The sequence below is a fragment of the Muntiacus reevesi genome, chromosome 7, assembly GCF_963930625.1.
Source record: "Muntiacus reevesi chromosome 7, mMunRee1.1, whole genome shotgun sequence".
Lineage (NCBI taxonomy): Eukaryota > Metazoa > Chordata > Mammalia > Artiodactyla > Cervidae > Muntiacus > Muntiacus reevesi.
This window is the reverse complement of record NC_089255.1, coordinates 9,273,833-9,287,818: the sequence shown is the minus strand read 5'-3', so window position 1 is coordinate 9,287,818 and position 13,986 is coordinate 9,273,833. Positions and strand designations below refer to the sequence as shown.

General features: G+C 34.7%; 1 protein-coding gene across 2 annotated transcripts in view; it reads left to right on the top strand.

Annotated features, from left to right (window-relative positions):
- AP3B1 (adaptor related protein complex 3 subunit beta 1) overlaps positions 1-13,986 on the top strand; it is a 232,757-nt gene that overhangs the window by 127,803 nt on the left and 90,968 nt on the right. For both annotated transcript variants that reach the window (XM_065940360.1, XM_065940361.1), the window contains 4 exons: positions 3,681-3,867; positions 4,837-4,967; positions 10,121-10,229; positions 13,024-13,162. In XM_065940360.1, the coding sequence (XP_065796432.1) occupies positions 3,681-3,867; positions 4,837-4,967; positions 10,121-10,229; positions 13,024-13,162 (566 nt within the window). The remainder of the gene's footprint in view (positions 1-3,680; positions 3,868-4,836; positions 4,968-10,120; positions 10,230-13,023; positions 13,163-13,986) is intronic.

Genomic DNA, 13,986 nt, shown 5'->3' with positions numbered 1-13,986 from the left:
AGTGGTCAGGGCACTCTTGCTACAGTAGTTTTGTCATTTACTGTGTACTGTAAATCCAAAACCTATTTATTATTTGTCTGTTCTTTTTTTTTATTTTGTTATAAATCCAGCAGCAATAAATTCTGAAAACTTGAAGTGTATATTTAATGAAGAATGAAGTAGAGAATTTCTGTATCATTATTTAACCTGTACAAAATGTTCGTCAGCATGTACCATCTACCATGAAAATCATAGTGATACCACTGACCACACAATGAACTGAAGATAAGATATATCTGCTAAAACAGGATCAGCATCTAGTTTCAAAACTGGAAGATAGAGCCTCAGGGTGATGATTTAATGTATATAGGTGCCAAATATGTTTACATCCCTTTCTCTGAGACATGATCTCATATAAAGCAAGTAACTTTTAAAATTTAGTTTTCTTTATTTTTTATTACAAGTTTTCTTTTGCACATATGAGGAATGAAGCAGTGACGGTTAGTGTACTGGCTCCATTAGCAGAAAAAGGACCCAAGTCATGCTGCTGGTTTTCAAATAAAAAAACAATTAATTCCAATAATAGACCATTTTTACTCAAAGCTTTTGTACATTTCTTCTGTCAGTGTAAATGAAATCTGAGTAAAGCTTTTGAAAGTTTATTCTGTCAAAATCGCTGTAAATGCTATTATTGTAAATTTAAAAGCCCCAACGTGGCTTTCACTGAATGAATGTTGTCATGGTAAAAGCAACATTCTTATTAAATTAAGAAAACCATGGAACAGAAATATTTTGGGAATTGGTTGTGGTACATGCAAACTCACTCTGCTTATTTTACCAATTGAAATAAAACTATAATGGTCAACTATACTGATACTTGATATGTGTGGTTTAACTGAACTACAGAATTCTTGAGATGAAGCTAATACTGAAAAGGCTTACTTCAGCATGACAGTACACACTCTCATACTCAGTTCTCTTTGCTGCATGTGACCAGCAGGATTTTACAAATGTGATTTTGTGAAAAACTACTTTGTAAATTATTAGCCTGTGTTATATACTGGCTTTTTTGCCTGGATTGGGTGGGTGGCTGGGTGGGGAGTAGATTAAGTGAAATTTTTGTGTGTTGGTTAGATTTTTATTCAAAATCATTTGGAAACCTTTTAAGTTTTTACCAGGTAGAGTTCCAGCAACCTTCAGCTTTTGAAAAGTTTAGCAAATAACAGTTCTTAGAAACAAATCTTGCAAAAAGAATGACATTGAAATATATCCCTATAAAAACAAAGACAGAGTTGAGCAAATTAAATGGTAAGAGCTAATAATTTATTGTAGAAGTTCTTTCATTTGCAGTATTTCAGCTATGATGAAGATTTTTTTGATGGAGCTACTATTTTAGTTGGTTAAGTTTATATTTTGTATTAGAATGAAATGAAATTAAGAAGGCAGTTGATTTTGCAGTATCTAAATTTGATGAAAATTAAGCTAGAGAGAATTATTCAAAAGTTTTATCTCATAAAGATAGTTTCGTTGAAGGGAAAAAATTTAACTATCTAGGCTTGAAATATTTACAAATTTTAACATGAAAGCATTGAGAATATCCTTTATTCAACAGAATTTTTTCTGTTCAGACTGTAAAGAGGGCATTTTCTCCATTAAAAATGTTAAGTTCTATAGCTAAGAATAAGTTGCAAATGTCAATACTTTCATAATTAATGATCATAAAATTCCATTTTGAAGATAATGGTAAGCAATCTTATTTTTTTAATTAAAAATAATAACATATAAAATTACATTCTTTAGATAAATACCAAGACTTGGTTTTAGAGATAGAGCTAAGAAATTGATTAAGGTTCGTGAATAAAGAGGTATGTGAGTAAATAAATATTCTGTTTATGTTTTTAATGCATCATGGGACCTGGATATGTTTTTATCTTTTAGAATTTTATTTTTGAAAATACACTTGGTATAATTATTTCATAACCCACCAATATAATAAAGTTTTATAGTCAATAGGTACATATTATAGAAATTACATAATATTAATAACTTAAAATTTTCTATCTCACTTTAAATGGAATCTGATAATATTTGAAATAATTAACTTCCTAAAAATTAATTTCGGAGACTAGAAATAAAAGCGAGATGAATCACTCCACTAGCTTAAAAAATTACTGCAATGAATTGACTTTTTTATCTGATTTATTTTAGTTGCATATTAAATCCCAACATTCAAATATACTTTAGAGAGTTAACTTAGTTATGGATTCTCACTACAGCTGAAGAAACTTAACAGTAAGATATATTTTCCAGGTTATCCCAGCAAGTTGATTACACAGTCCAGTCTACCTTGGATTGACCTGGGTTTTTCACTTAGTGACTGTTTTGCTGATTGTCCTTAAAAAATCAGTCATAGAAATTTTCTTATCTGTCATTGAACCAACCTAGTCTAGTAATTAGTGAATAGCAGTTGTTGTTAACCAAATTTAGAATAGCTCTATTAACATTTTTCATTTGTGTTTTTTGTAGTTCTACTTTAGTAAAACTAGGTTAATGGTTTTTAAATAGATTGTTACTGAAAGAAGGTTGCTTTCTATCCAAATCAATTATCTTAATGAATTAATATTGTAAAAGAGTTTGCCACACCATTCCTGTATCTTGACTTATTGTTATAGAACTATTTTTAGCTCTACCTGACTTGATGGATTTTATTGTTTTTAATCCATTTCTAATGTCTATAAAATGTTCTAATGTAGATGTTTATTTTTTCCATGTATTATGAATCCTGTTTATAGTTAGAATTGTATATGTGTAACCTTCTAAATTAAAATTATGCTTTTTCAATAAAGTAATGAGTTGAAAATACAAACCTATTTTGTTAATATTTCAATTTTGGTTTAATTATTATTAAAATTATCTCAATATATGTTAATGTAGTACAATCAAAAATTGACTTAGGAAATCTTATTAGAGTGTAAAAGCTACTATAATAAGTTGTTCCCTAACATAAATAAATAAATGACCAATATTACTAGAGGCCATAAGCAATATGGGGAAAAAATGGAAGGAGTCTTTTATCCTAGTTTTTAGAGGGCATCAGCAGCTTGCTTTTATGAAAAAGTAACAGCTAAATGCACTGCAAATAATTTGCAGTAATCCAGCTCAGTGATTCATGTGTCTGCTTTAATGGGTCATAATTCAGGGTAAAGTAACTGAGTGCAGTCAGAGTGCAGACACTGCTTATGCCAGGGACAGTATCTCTTCATAAAACACACCTCAGGAGAAGCTGTTTGCCAGCCCCCTAATACTCTCTGATGTTTTGATGTCCTGCATATTTTTCCGATTAAGTTTTGAGTGCCATGTTTTTAGTTGTATTTCCACATTCATTATTCTCACGTAGACCCTTCAGCGAGTTTGCCATATATGATTATTTTTTTAATGATGCCTTTCTTTCCACTTCAGCAGTTTAATAATCTAGCACATGGCTGCTTCTCAGTACTCAGCATTCACCTCCCCAATACTGAAGAGGACATGTGCTTTGGCTTCAGAATTCCATTTGCAGCGTTAGAAATGCATATTCCCTATGGAACAACATTTGTTTGACATAACCATTCATTTTTATTACCTCTTTAAATATGTTTATCCAGAGTTATCAATAATCATAAATAACTGTATTCTCATCTTGTTCTGTTTTTTTCCAACAGACAAAATTGCTTACCCAGTACATATTAAATCTCGGCAAGTATGATCAAAACTACGACATCAGAGATCGTACAAGATTTATTAGGCAGCTTATTGTTCCGAATGAGAAGAGTGGAGCTTTAAGTAAATATGCCAAAAAAATATTCCTGGCGCAGAAACCCGCACCACTGCTTGAATCTCCTTTTAAAGGTATTATTGTCAGAATATACCTGCAGGATATTTTATGTTATCTTAGAAATTATGATATTATGTCCCATTTTTAACATGTTTAAAATTTAACTCTTAGAAAATATGTGATTAGTGTATAAATATATAAATACGAAAACTGTGCTTTCTACTCATTCATCTCTTCTCCGATACAAGCTTTATATTAGTTAGTTCAAGTTTATGTTTTTATAGGCCTTATTTACCTAAATAATTTCAATCTTCTGACTTTTATTCTTAACCAAATGATTTGACTGAACAATAGATAAAAGCTGTGTTGTTTTTGCAGACCTTGACTTCATTTATGGTTTAAATAGATAGCTTTGTTTAATAAGGAATATATAATTCGCCTTAATAGTGAGTTATTAAATATTCTGTGTACACTAACATAAACTTTTCCAGAAAGAATTATTTCATAGTAGTATCCCTTTATGTATGTTTGCTTTTCAGAGATGGAAATTGACTTATTTTCCCCAGCTTTTTAAAAGGAGTAATTTATCAGTTTCACAAGTAGCCCTTACAGTGGGAATCAAATGATATACTTTGGTTTTCATATTGTTTCTTATTTAATTGTTATAAAGGGATAAAAAGCAGTTCAGTTTTGTAGTAAAACTATTAAAATTCTGAATGTGTTGGTGGCAAGACATGTATATGGATTGTTTAACTGTGCTGTCATTCTTAATATTCACAGTAAAGTAATTTTTAGAGAAGCTACATATCAGAGCAACACCTCTAAACACACTGACTGATTAGCTTTTTTATTGACCATTATCGGGGAGATTATTGTAATCTATGGACTGAAATCAGTTTTTTTGACCTGTGAAGAGTTTCCTAGTTTATATTTATTCCTTGACATTTGAGGTAATATGCCAATTACCTTGAGCTCTGATTAGGCTTGTTCTCTGCTCTGTGCAGCTCAGATTGTTTATTTTATATTTTCCTTTATTTTAATAGATAGGGATCATTTCCAGCTTGGCACTTTATCTCACACTCTCAACGCCAAAGCAACTGGGTACCTGGAATTATCTAATTGGCCAGAGATGGCGCCTGACCCATCAGTTCGAAATGTAGAAGTAATAGAGTTGGTAAGTTGACCTTTCTGAAATTAATTTTGTCAAGCAGTAGGAGATTCTAGGATAGCTACTGTTTTGTATAAAAGCTTTTTTGGGGGGTTGAAAACTGAAAATTGTTCTGGTATTTCTAAATGTAGTGTGTTAGATATATCTTTCTTCTATGGGAACTAAATATTGTAGTATTCCTATGTCATTGTACATGTACTGTTCCTTTTCTTCAAGGAAATAGAGAATTGAATTCTCTGCATCAGTGCCACCCACATTTGTGATACTGCATTTGTAGCTGTGCAGATTCAATTTCTAAGGTATTTAGTTTCATTGAGTTGAGCTTTTCCCACTTAGTTTAGAGACTCATAAGCTTCCTGTCAATATTTTCCAAATCATTTTTGCTATCTCTTCCAGAAAAACCATACAAAGTGTTCTTTTGGCTTTTCTGAGGAACCTTTTTCACAGGAAGCCAAATATAAATAGGAAGCATTATGTACCAAGAATATCCTTGAACAAGGTCACAATTAATGAATAGCATATTGCTTCACATTAAAAAAAAAGTCTCTGTATAAATACTCTTTTCCTAGGTCTTTATAACATGCTGGCCACTAAAATAAGAGAATTTTTGTTCTTTCCTAATATTATCTCTTTCTTTCTTATATAAACAGGAAAAATAAGGAGAGGGGTCTTCTGATTGTTTAGAGATTGATTATGTGAAATATATCTGATATTTTTTTAAATAGAATTAATAAAAAGAACAGTTATGTATTACATCCTGGGTGCCTTTCCAGTACAGCACATATATTGAACTAGGATTCAGATAACTGTTCTTTATCTATAATTTTTATGAGAAAGTCAGTTAATCTTCTTGCCTACTGACTTTTCCCTATACAGTGGGGAAAAAGCTGTCTTACTTTAAATAGAAGAATTTCGTACCCACACTTTGCAGGTTGTAGAGTCTTAGTTCCCTGACCAGAGATTAAATGTGGGGCACAACAGTGAAAGTGCCTACATCCTAACCACTAGACTGCCAGGAAATTTCTGGGGCATAGCCATTTAATTTGACTCCTTTGAAAAGTATGTTTCTCTTAACTACTCAAACTTATCTGGCTTTGGAGTGTGACCAGAGCAATAATAACCAGTAACTAACCCTGGTAGTGTTCTTTGATAATATTTTATAATCATTATTTGTTTAAACCTTATAATGATTATAAGTGATGGTTATTGTTATTCCCGTTTTGCAGCTGACGAAACCAAGGTTCAGAGAAGTTAAGTAAATTGCCCAAGTTCCCATAGCTAGTTAGTGATGGAACTGGAATACCACTTCATATCTGAGTCCACTGTTCATGAGATTACTGCATTTTATTATATAACATAATGAGAGGAAGCTTGAGCTTGTTGCAAATCTGGACTGTCCTTAGTATTTATTAGCAACACTGTTTTCAGGTTGTGACAAATTATCTCTATTTAGAGATTATTTTTTAAAATATAAAACTAACAAGTTCCATATATCTCCTTGCAACTAAGTTTGGTGATTTCTCCTGGAATATACATACTACTCTTAAGTATTCTTCAAAAAGATTGGCTTATTTATGAAACGTTTAGTCAGATACTAGAATACAAAGAGAATGTTCTTTGTTGTAAGTAATATTCTCTCCTAATTTCTTTTTATGGTTTGTTGTTTTCATGGTTCTGTCCCTTTTCACTATTAGGTACATAATGTTTTGGCCCAAGTAGAATCATCCTTTTATCCTACCCCTCCTTTTACCCTTATCCCTCCTCCTTGCTGCCCCAATCCACCAAAAAAAAAAAAAAAAAAAGTTAAATAAAAATATCATCTCAGAAATTGATAGCAATGCCATGCAATTTAATTTGGTCTCAGCAGTGTTCTTATATTGACTGATAGATTGGTGGTTTGGCTGCCTTCGTCCATTTTCTTGTGCTCTTCTGAGCATTAACTGCCTATAGGGACAGTACTTGAATAACCTATTTTCTTATATTCATTTCACCTGTCCAGTTGAACAGAGACAAATTGATTTCTTTTTCATTGTGCTGACTACATTGTGGAAATTAATAATTGGTAACTTATTATGGAGAATAATTATAACTGAGGGAACTTGGTTGGAAAAAACTCACTCTCCATTGATGCCATGCAGAAAACAGTTTCAGTCTGTTTGTCTGTGGACACACTGACTTGAAATTATACTATAAAGACTTAATTAAATATAAAAATAGCATATATAGTTTTATTACCAAATTTGGCTGCAGTAGTATAGAAAGTAGTGTTCACATAATCTTTCTTGCCTTTCATTCTGCCTCATCCCTCTCTAAACTCACATCAATGTATTTATGCACATAATACATGTGTTACCCTAGTCTTACTGTAAAGTCATCTTATAGGGTCATATCTTATTACTATGAAATTTAGCTTAGCAAGAATAACAGCCTAAGTTTAGACAATTAATATTTTAGTCAAAACAATATGGAACCTAGTCACACTGACACTAGAAGTCACTTTGTATTACACATTTCCATCCATTCCAGGATATTAGGTACTATATATATTGTGACACTAGGAAATTTTTAAGATTCTTTGCAATTTTTGTTTTTACTTGGTTCTAGAAAATCCTTTTCTCCCAGTTTTACATATCAAGGCTATTTTGCTTTATAAACACATCTACTATCAATATTTTATCTTATATTGAAACTTTCAAATTAGTACTATGTTATTTTTTTTCCTCTTCTCTTTACCCTTTTATTTCCTTTGCTAAGAATGATACAATGATCATAGTCATAACAGACCATAACAAAAATTAAAATACTTATTAGTCTTTACCCTTTAAAACCTTAAACTCCATGAATAGAGAATCTATGGCCCTGTCAAAATATTATGCCCCTCTGAGCATAGGAGCCTGATTTTCCTTATATGATGACTTAGTCTTATCCTGAAAGCCAGAGTCTAATTAAATACTTGTTTTTTTTCATAAATTGACCACACGCACATTTTACTAGCCTGCAGAAAAATGTATTTGTTTGGATTTAAGAAAAATATGAACTTTACTGTTTATTAAATATAGGAAAACTTTGTTTATAGAGTACTGTCTTTATTCATATCTGGAGGACAGAGCATTTTAAACATTCATAGAAAGCAGTACTGTTGATCTTATGTTAGTATCTTACTCAAATATATTTGAGTAATTTTTGCTCATTTTTCTATTATTTTCCAGATAGTAATTTTCCAGATTACTGAAGCTTACCTTTGTAAGCAACACATCTTAAGCCCATAAGCCCTCTACATCAGTGGTTTTTAAACCTAGCTTTATACTATATTCATATGGAGATCTTAAAACAAATATGTCAGACCTGTACCAGACCAATCAGAATTTGGGAAGTGGGTCCCAAGCATTAGCATTTTTAGTATTAGTATTTTTATTTTGATATTAGTATTTTAAAAAGAAGTATTCTCAGGTGATTCTGACAGGCATCCAGTGCTGAGAACCATTCTTGAATAAGAACCTTGGTCTTACTGTCAATATCTTTACAACAAATGTTACGGTAGCAGACTGGCACATAGGGAAAACTCTGAAGTGTGATAGATAAATGCATCTCAACTGTTCTTGACCTTTTATAAAATACACATTTCCTTGCCCTTTAAAGGAGAGTGCATGAAACATGATTTAAGTTTTTCTTAATGAATCAAAGTCACACCTATGAAAATAATTTATTTTACTTCAATACACTGTATTAAAGTTTTTAAGAGTCTGTCACCCAACTAATAGTTATTGTGCCAGACACATTTAAGATATATCAGTGTAGAAAATATTCAAACATCTCTGCTCTCCAGATGTTGATGTTCTTGCAGGGATAGAGTGACAATTACAATAAATATATAAATTGTCTACTGTAGTATATTAGAAAGTAATAAGTGCTATGACAAAAAAAAAAAAAATTTGTGCAAAGGAAGATCAGCCTCCATGGGAGGTTGAAATTTTCGGTAGAGTGGTCCTCCCTGAGGTGGCACTTGTACAGAGTCTTGAAAGAAGGAAATGAGCCATGCGGCCGTCTGGGGTGAGGTGCTGGAAGTAGGATCAGCTTTGGAGAAATGGCCTCAAGGAGAAGCAGGAATGGGGTGTTTGAAGACACTGTGATGAGTGGCTGGAGGGAAGTGAGCCAGAGGGAGAGCAGCCGCAGGAGTCAGGTAGGGCTGGCAGACTTTTATCGTTAAGGGCTTCATTTGTTCTAAGTGAATGGGAGGCCTTTGCAGACCTTTTCAAAGAAAGAGGAGCTTGATTGGGATTAATAAAATCATTCCAGCTGCCGTTTTGACCCAGCTTGGAGTGGGGGTGAGAGATGGAACTAGACACCGGATAGCCAGTTAGAGACGATTGTGGTGATCAGAGAGAGAGGTGGCTCTGAGCGAGGTGGTAAAGGACCAAGGGGCCTACAGACTTTCTTGATGGATTAGGTATCTAGGATATAACAAACACACAAGTCAAGAATTACCCCAGGCTTCAGGCTTTTGAGATGCTACAGGCTGTTTGTTGCCTACACCAAATGTTTTCATTGTCACTTTTTTTTTTTTTTAAACCTCAGTATCAGGGTAACTCAGCTGATAAAGAATCCACCTGCAATGCTGGAGACCCTGGTTAGATTCCTGGGTTGGAAGATCCCCTGGAGGAGGGCATGGCAACCCACTCCAGGATTCTTGCCTGGAGAATCTGCATAGACAGAGGAGCCTGGCAGGCGACAGTCCATGGGGTCGCAAAGAGCCAGGCCTGACTGAGCGACTTAGCACAGCACACAGAACATCAGGCTGTGAAATTGAATCTCTTACCGCTCTTGGTGTATCTGCCTCTTATTGCCCTTCTCTCTTCTAGACTGTCTCACTTTAGCTTGAATCTTCTGTAAACCAACGAATACAGAAGTATTTAAAATCACATGTAATATATAAGGTTGTGGATCTAAAATAATAGGTTCTGAGTGAGAGTTTATGTTTCTCTACTTAGGGGTAGTGGGAATCAGTCTTAATGCCAAGACTTCTCAGTGTTGCCTTTTCTACGGAAGCTTTAAACTTCCTTCTGGTTTTGCAGAGTATTCCAAATGATTAAGTCTGCCTGAAGACTAGATCCCTTAATAAGAATTCGTTGATATTTACATTTTTACTTTTTTAAAATCAGGCAAAAGAATGGACCCCAGCAGGAAAAGCAAAGAAAGAGAATCCTGATAAGAAATTTTATTCCGAATCTGAGGAGGAAGAGGACTCTTCTGAGAGCAGCAGTGACAGTGGTGGGTTTTTAATTTGTTGGAAAACCTTGTTCACCGTGGCTTATATGCTCTGCTCGCTATAGAGCAACAAGGCCTAGAGCATAATATTGAACCAGCAGGTTTAAGTGAAGTTTATATGATTGAAATGATTCCTTTCATTTACATATCAAAGTAATTTCTAACTGCTTTTTATTTGACACTGCCTGTTGGACCCATAACTGAAAAATGATAGAATTGAAAAAAGAACTCATGCTTTTCTGAATTCTAACCCACACTGCCTGGGATGTTCATTAGCGTGTTGAAAAACATAAATTTACATTTGGTAAGCCTTTGTTTTCAATATTTGACAAATCTGTGGTGCATTATTTTCTGAAGTAATAAGCTGAAAAATGGGGGAAATTACTTCAAACAGTTAATGCTAACAATATGGAATTTCAGGAATGATATAGACCATTGAGAAAGATATGTTGTGTAGTTAAGAGTGTCTCATAGAGACGTTTGTCTCCATCCCGTTTATTCACAAGCTCGTGTTCTATTTAGAGTCTAGCCTTCTTCAGTATGTATTTGAAATATTCCATTAACATTATGGCTTTTTACGGCATTATCTGAACACATATAGTAGGGATGGCAAGAGTTCCTTTTTAGCTACCAGAAGAAAGAGAAAACTTTTCTCATTAGAAGATACCAGTTTTTTTCCAGTGAACATGTCTTCTTGAAGATAGACAAATTTCCTCAAGGATTTTCCTAACTTGAAAATTTAAATAAATGATGCCTAGAGTGAACTGGATCCAGGTTCATGTTGAACTCCCATAATAACATGAAAAGTAACTTACATGCTATAAGTGTTTTTGTTTGTTTGGTTATAACTTAAGCCAGTTATCTAAGTTAACATGTATGTGTGCTTAACTTTGACATCACAACGAATTCAAAACACCCTTAATCAACGGTTTTGTTTTCTAAAGCTTGGGTAAAATGAATTTTGTTCTTTGTAAGAAGTCACAATGGGACTTCCCTTGATGGCTCAGTGGATGAGAATCCACCTGCCAGTGCAGGGGACACAGGTCTGATCCCTGGTCTGGGAAGACCCCATATGCCTCGGAGTCGGTGTAAGGTCACATGCCACAACTGCTGAGCCTCCATGTTGCAGCTGCTGAAGCCGGTGTACCACAGCAAGGAGCCCTTGTCCCGCGATGAAGGGGAGCCCCTGCTCACCACAACTCGAGAAAACCCGTGCAAGGAGACAGAGGTCTAGCACAACCAAAAAAAAAAATGATAAATTTTTTCTTTTCTTATGAAATGATAAAAAAGAACATTTTAAAAGCTCAAGGCAATGAGTGCCTTACCATGTGGTAGCACTGTTGTGTTGTAATCACCTTTACACGTTTCAAATCATTTAATCTTCACAACAGCTCTGTGATGGAGCTTCGCTGGAAAAAAAAAGCCAAGACCTAGAGAGGTCTTACACCTTGGTATGTGGCAGGGCCAGGATTTGAACGTGGACGTTCCATTTTGAAAACTCATACTTATCACTCTAAGCTATTCCAAAAGAATATAGGCATTCGTAGCTTTTTGCTGTGTGATACATAAATTAATCTTCATAGAGTATATACTGGTATTTGCCTATTAGAATACTATTTTAACTAGAGGTTATGTTCTTCCCTGGGGACACTTCATCAGATAGATCATAGGCCAAGATGGTTGGATGGCATCACTGACTCAATGGACATGAGTTTTTGCAGGCTCTGGGAGATAGTGAAGGACAGGGAAGTCTGGCATGCTGCAACCCATGGGGTCACAAAGAGTTGGATACAAACCAGTGACTGAACAACAGCAACATGTTCCTCCCTGAGAACATGTCGTCAGATGCATAGGCTAGGAAAACAGTGTGTCCTCTTATCCAGGATACAACTCTGCACATGTCATCGTTTCAACTACCAAAAAATTATGCTTCCTGTTTAAAATACACATAAATATGCTGTATATATCACTTCTGCAGTGAGGCCTAGTATGCCGTAATTTATACATAAAAGTTTTAACTGTGTAGTTCCTCAGGGTAACTTTATCATTTCTTTGACTTATGGAAGACTCTTGCACTAGCTAAAATAAGTACTTTCTGATTAGTGATTTTGCTTTGTTGCCTTTGAATTTAGGAATTTTTGAAGGTGATTTGAACAACTCTTTTCTCTCAAAATTTGTTCCTAAGAAGATTCAATAATCCCTTCTGTTTCTCTAAATAAAATTTCCCATTATAAGTAGAAGAAATAAAATTATTTCTTTATTCTTATATCATCCTTATTGTTGTTCAGTTGCTCAGTCGTGTCTGACTCTGCAACCCCATGGACTGTAGCACGCCAGGCTTCCCTGTCCTTCACCATCTCCTGGAGCTTGCTCAAACTCATGTCTATTGAGTCAGTGATGCAGTCCAACCATCTCTCCCTCCATCATCTCCTTCTCCTCCTGCCTTCACTCTTTCCCAAAATGAGGGCCTTTTCTGATGAGTCATCCTCATAATCAGTCTTTAAATAAAAAGTTTTGCTGTAGCTCAGACATGTGTGGGTTTGGGGAGCAAGATATGCTCACATTATTTTACTATTCCTTCTGTGTGTATTGGAGTCCCACTGTGCTCACTCTGCTGCAGGGTTCTGGAGGTCTGAGTGACCAGACAGCAGAAATAGAAACTATGGGTCAAGTGGGCTCCACTGCATTAAAATTCAGCATCTCATTTCATTTGTGATGAATGTTGATACTTGCTTCTGTCCCTTGTATTTATTAAGTGGCTTTAAATCAGAGAGCATCTGGTTATTATTTTTTTCAGAGAGTGAGTCTGGAAGTGAAACTGGAGAAGACGAGGAAGACAGCAGTGGGGACAGCGGTGGGGACTCGAGTGAGAGTGGAAGTGAGTCAGAGGCTGGAAAGAAAAGAGCGGCCAAGAGCTCCAAAGCCAAAGGGAAAGGGTGAGTTATTCCCTTCACAAATATTCTGGGGTCTTTTCCCCTGGTCTAACACTTGAGTGAAAAAATGAGTGTGTGTTTACTTCCCCAAACAGACTTTAAGTCTTTTAATATTAATTTAAAATACTAATTCACATTATTCTCCTACTTGTAATGCTCAGTTTCCATTTTGAACTTGAACAAATCTTGGGGTTACATTTTGAAAATTGGTGTAACCTTGGAAAGCTGAGTTAAGTGATCACGCAGTTGGTATGAAACACTTAATTACCTTTTGCAGCAATTTTGCTGAGAGTGAAAATTAAATCCTTCAACACTTTGCCATTATGTAACTAAGACAATTGATTTTTCTAAATAATGTTATATTAAAAAGATTATGATCCAAATATTAGAGTCAGGGGCTGTGAAGGAAGACGGTCATAAGATATTTAAGTGTTAGCACTTTTTAAGATCTCCCATTATCAACAATGTTATCATGTATTAAAGTGTCATTAAAATTTTGAGTAATTGGGGCTAATACCTTGGATTGTCTGAGTCTGTTTTCCCCGTTGCTGTCAGAGAGTGGCCTCTGCAGGCTCGATGGCCCTTTCCCTGGGAGCCTGCTGCCCGTTCAGTTGATGAGCTTGCAGCCCAGCTCAGTCGTGGCTGACAGCACTGATTGGGGCGCAGTACGCTCTCTGCTCCTTTTATTACAGACAGTAATTAAAGCAGCTCGCCCTGCCACTTCCATAACAAACACAGCATAATGCCCTAATTATGACTTTATTAATTTAAGTCAGGATTTAATGATTTTAAAAGTGATTTATATTGTTTTTCCTGTTCAGAACAAA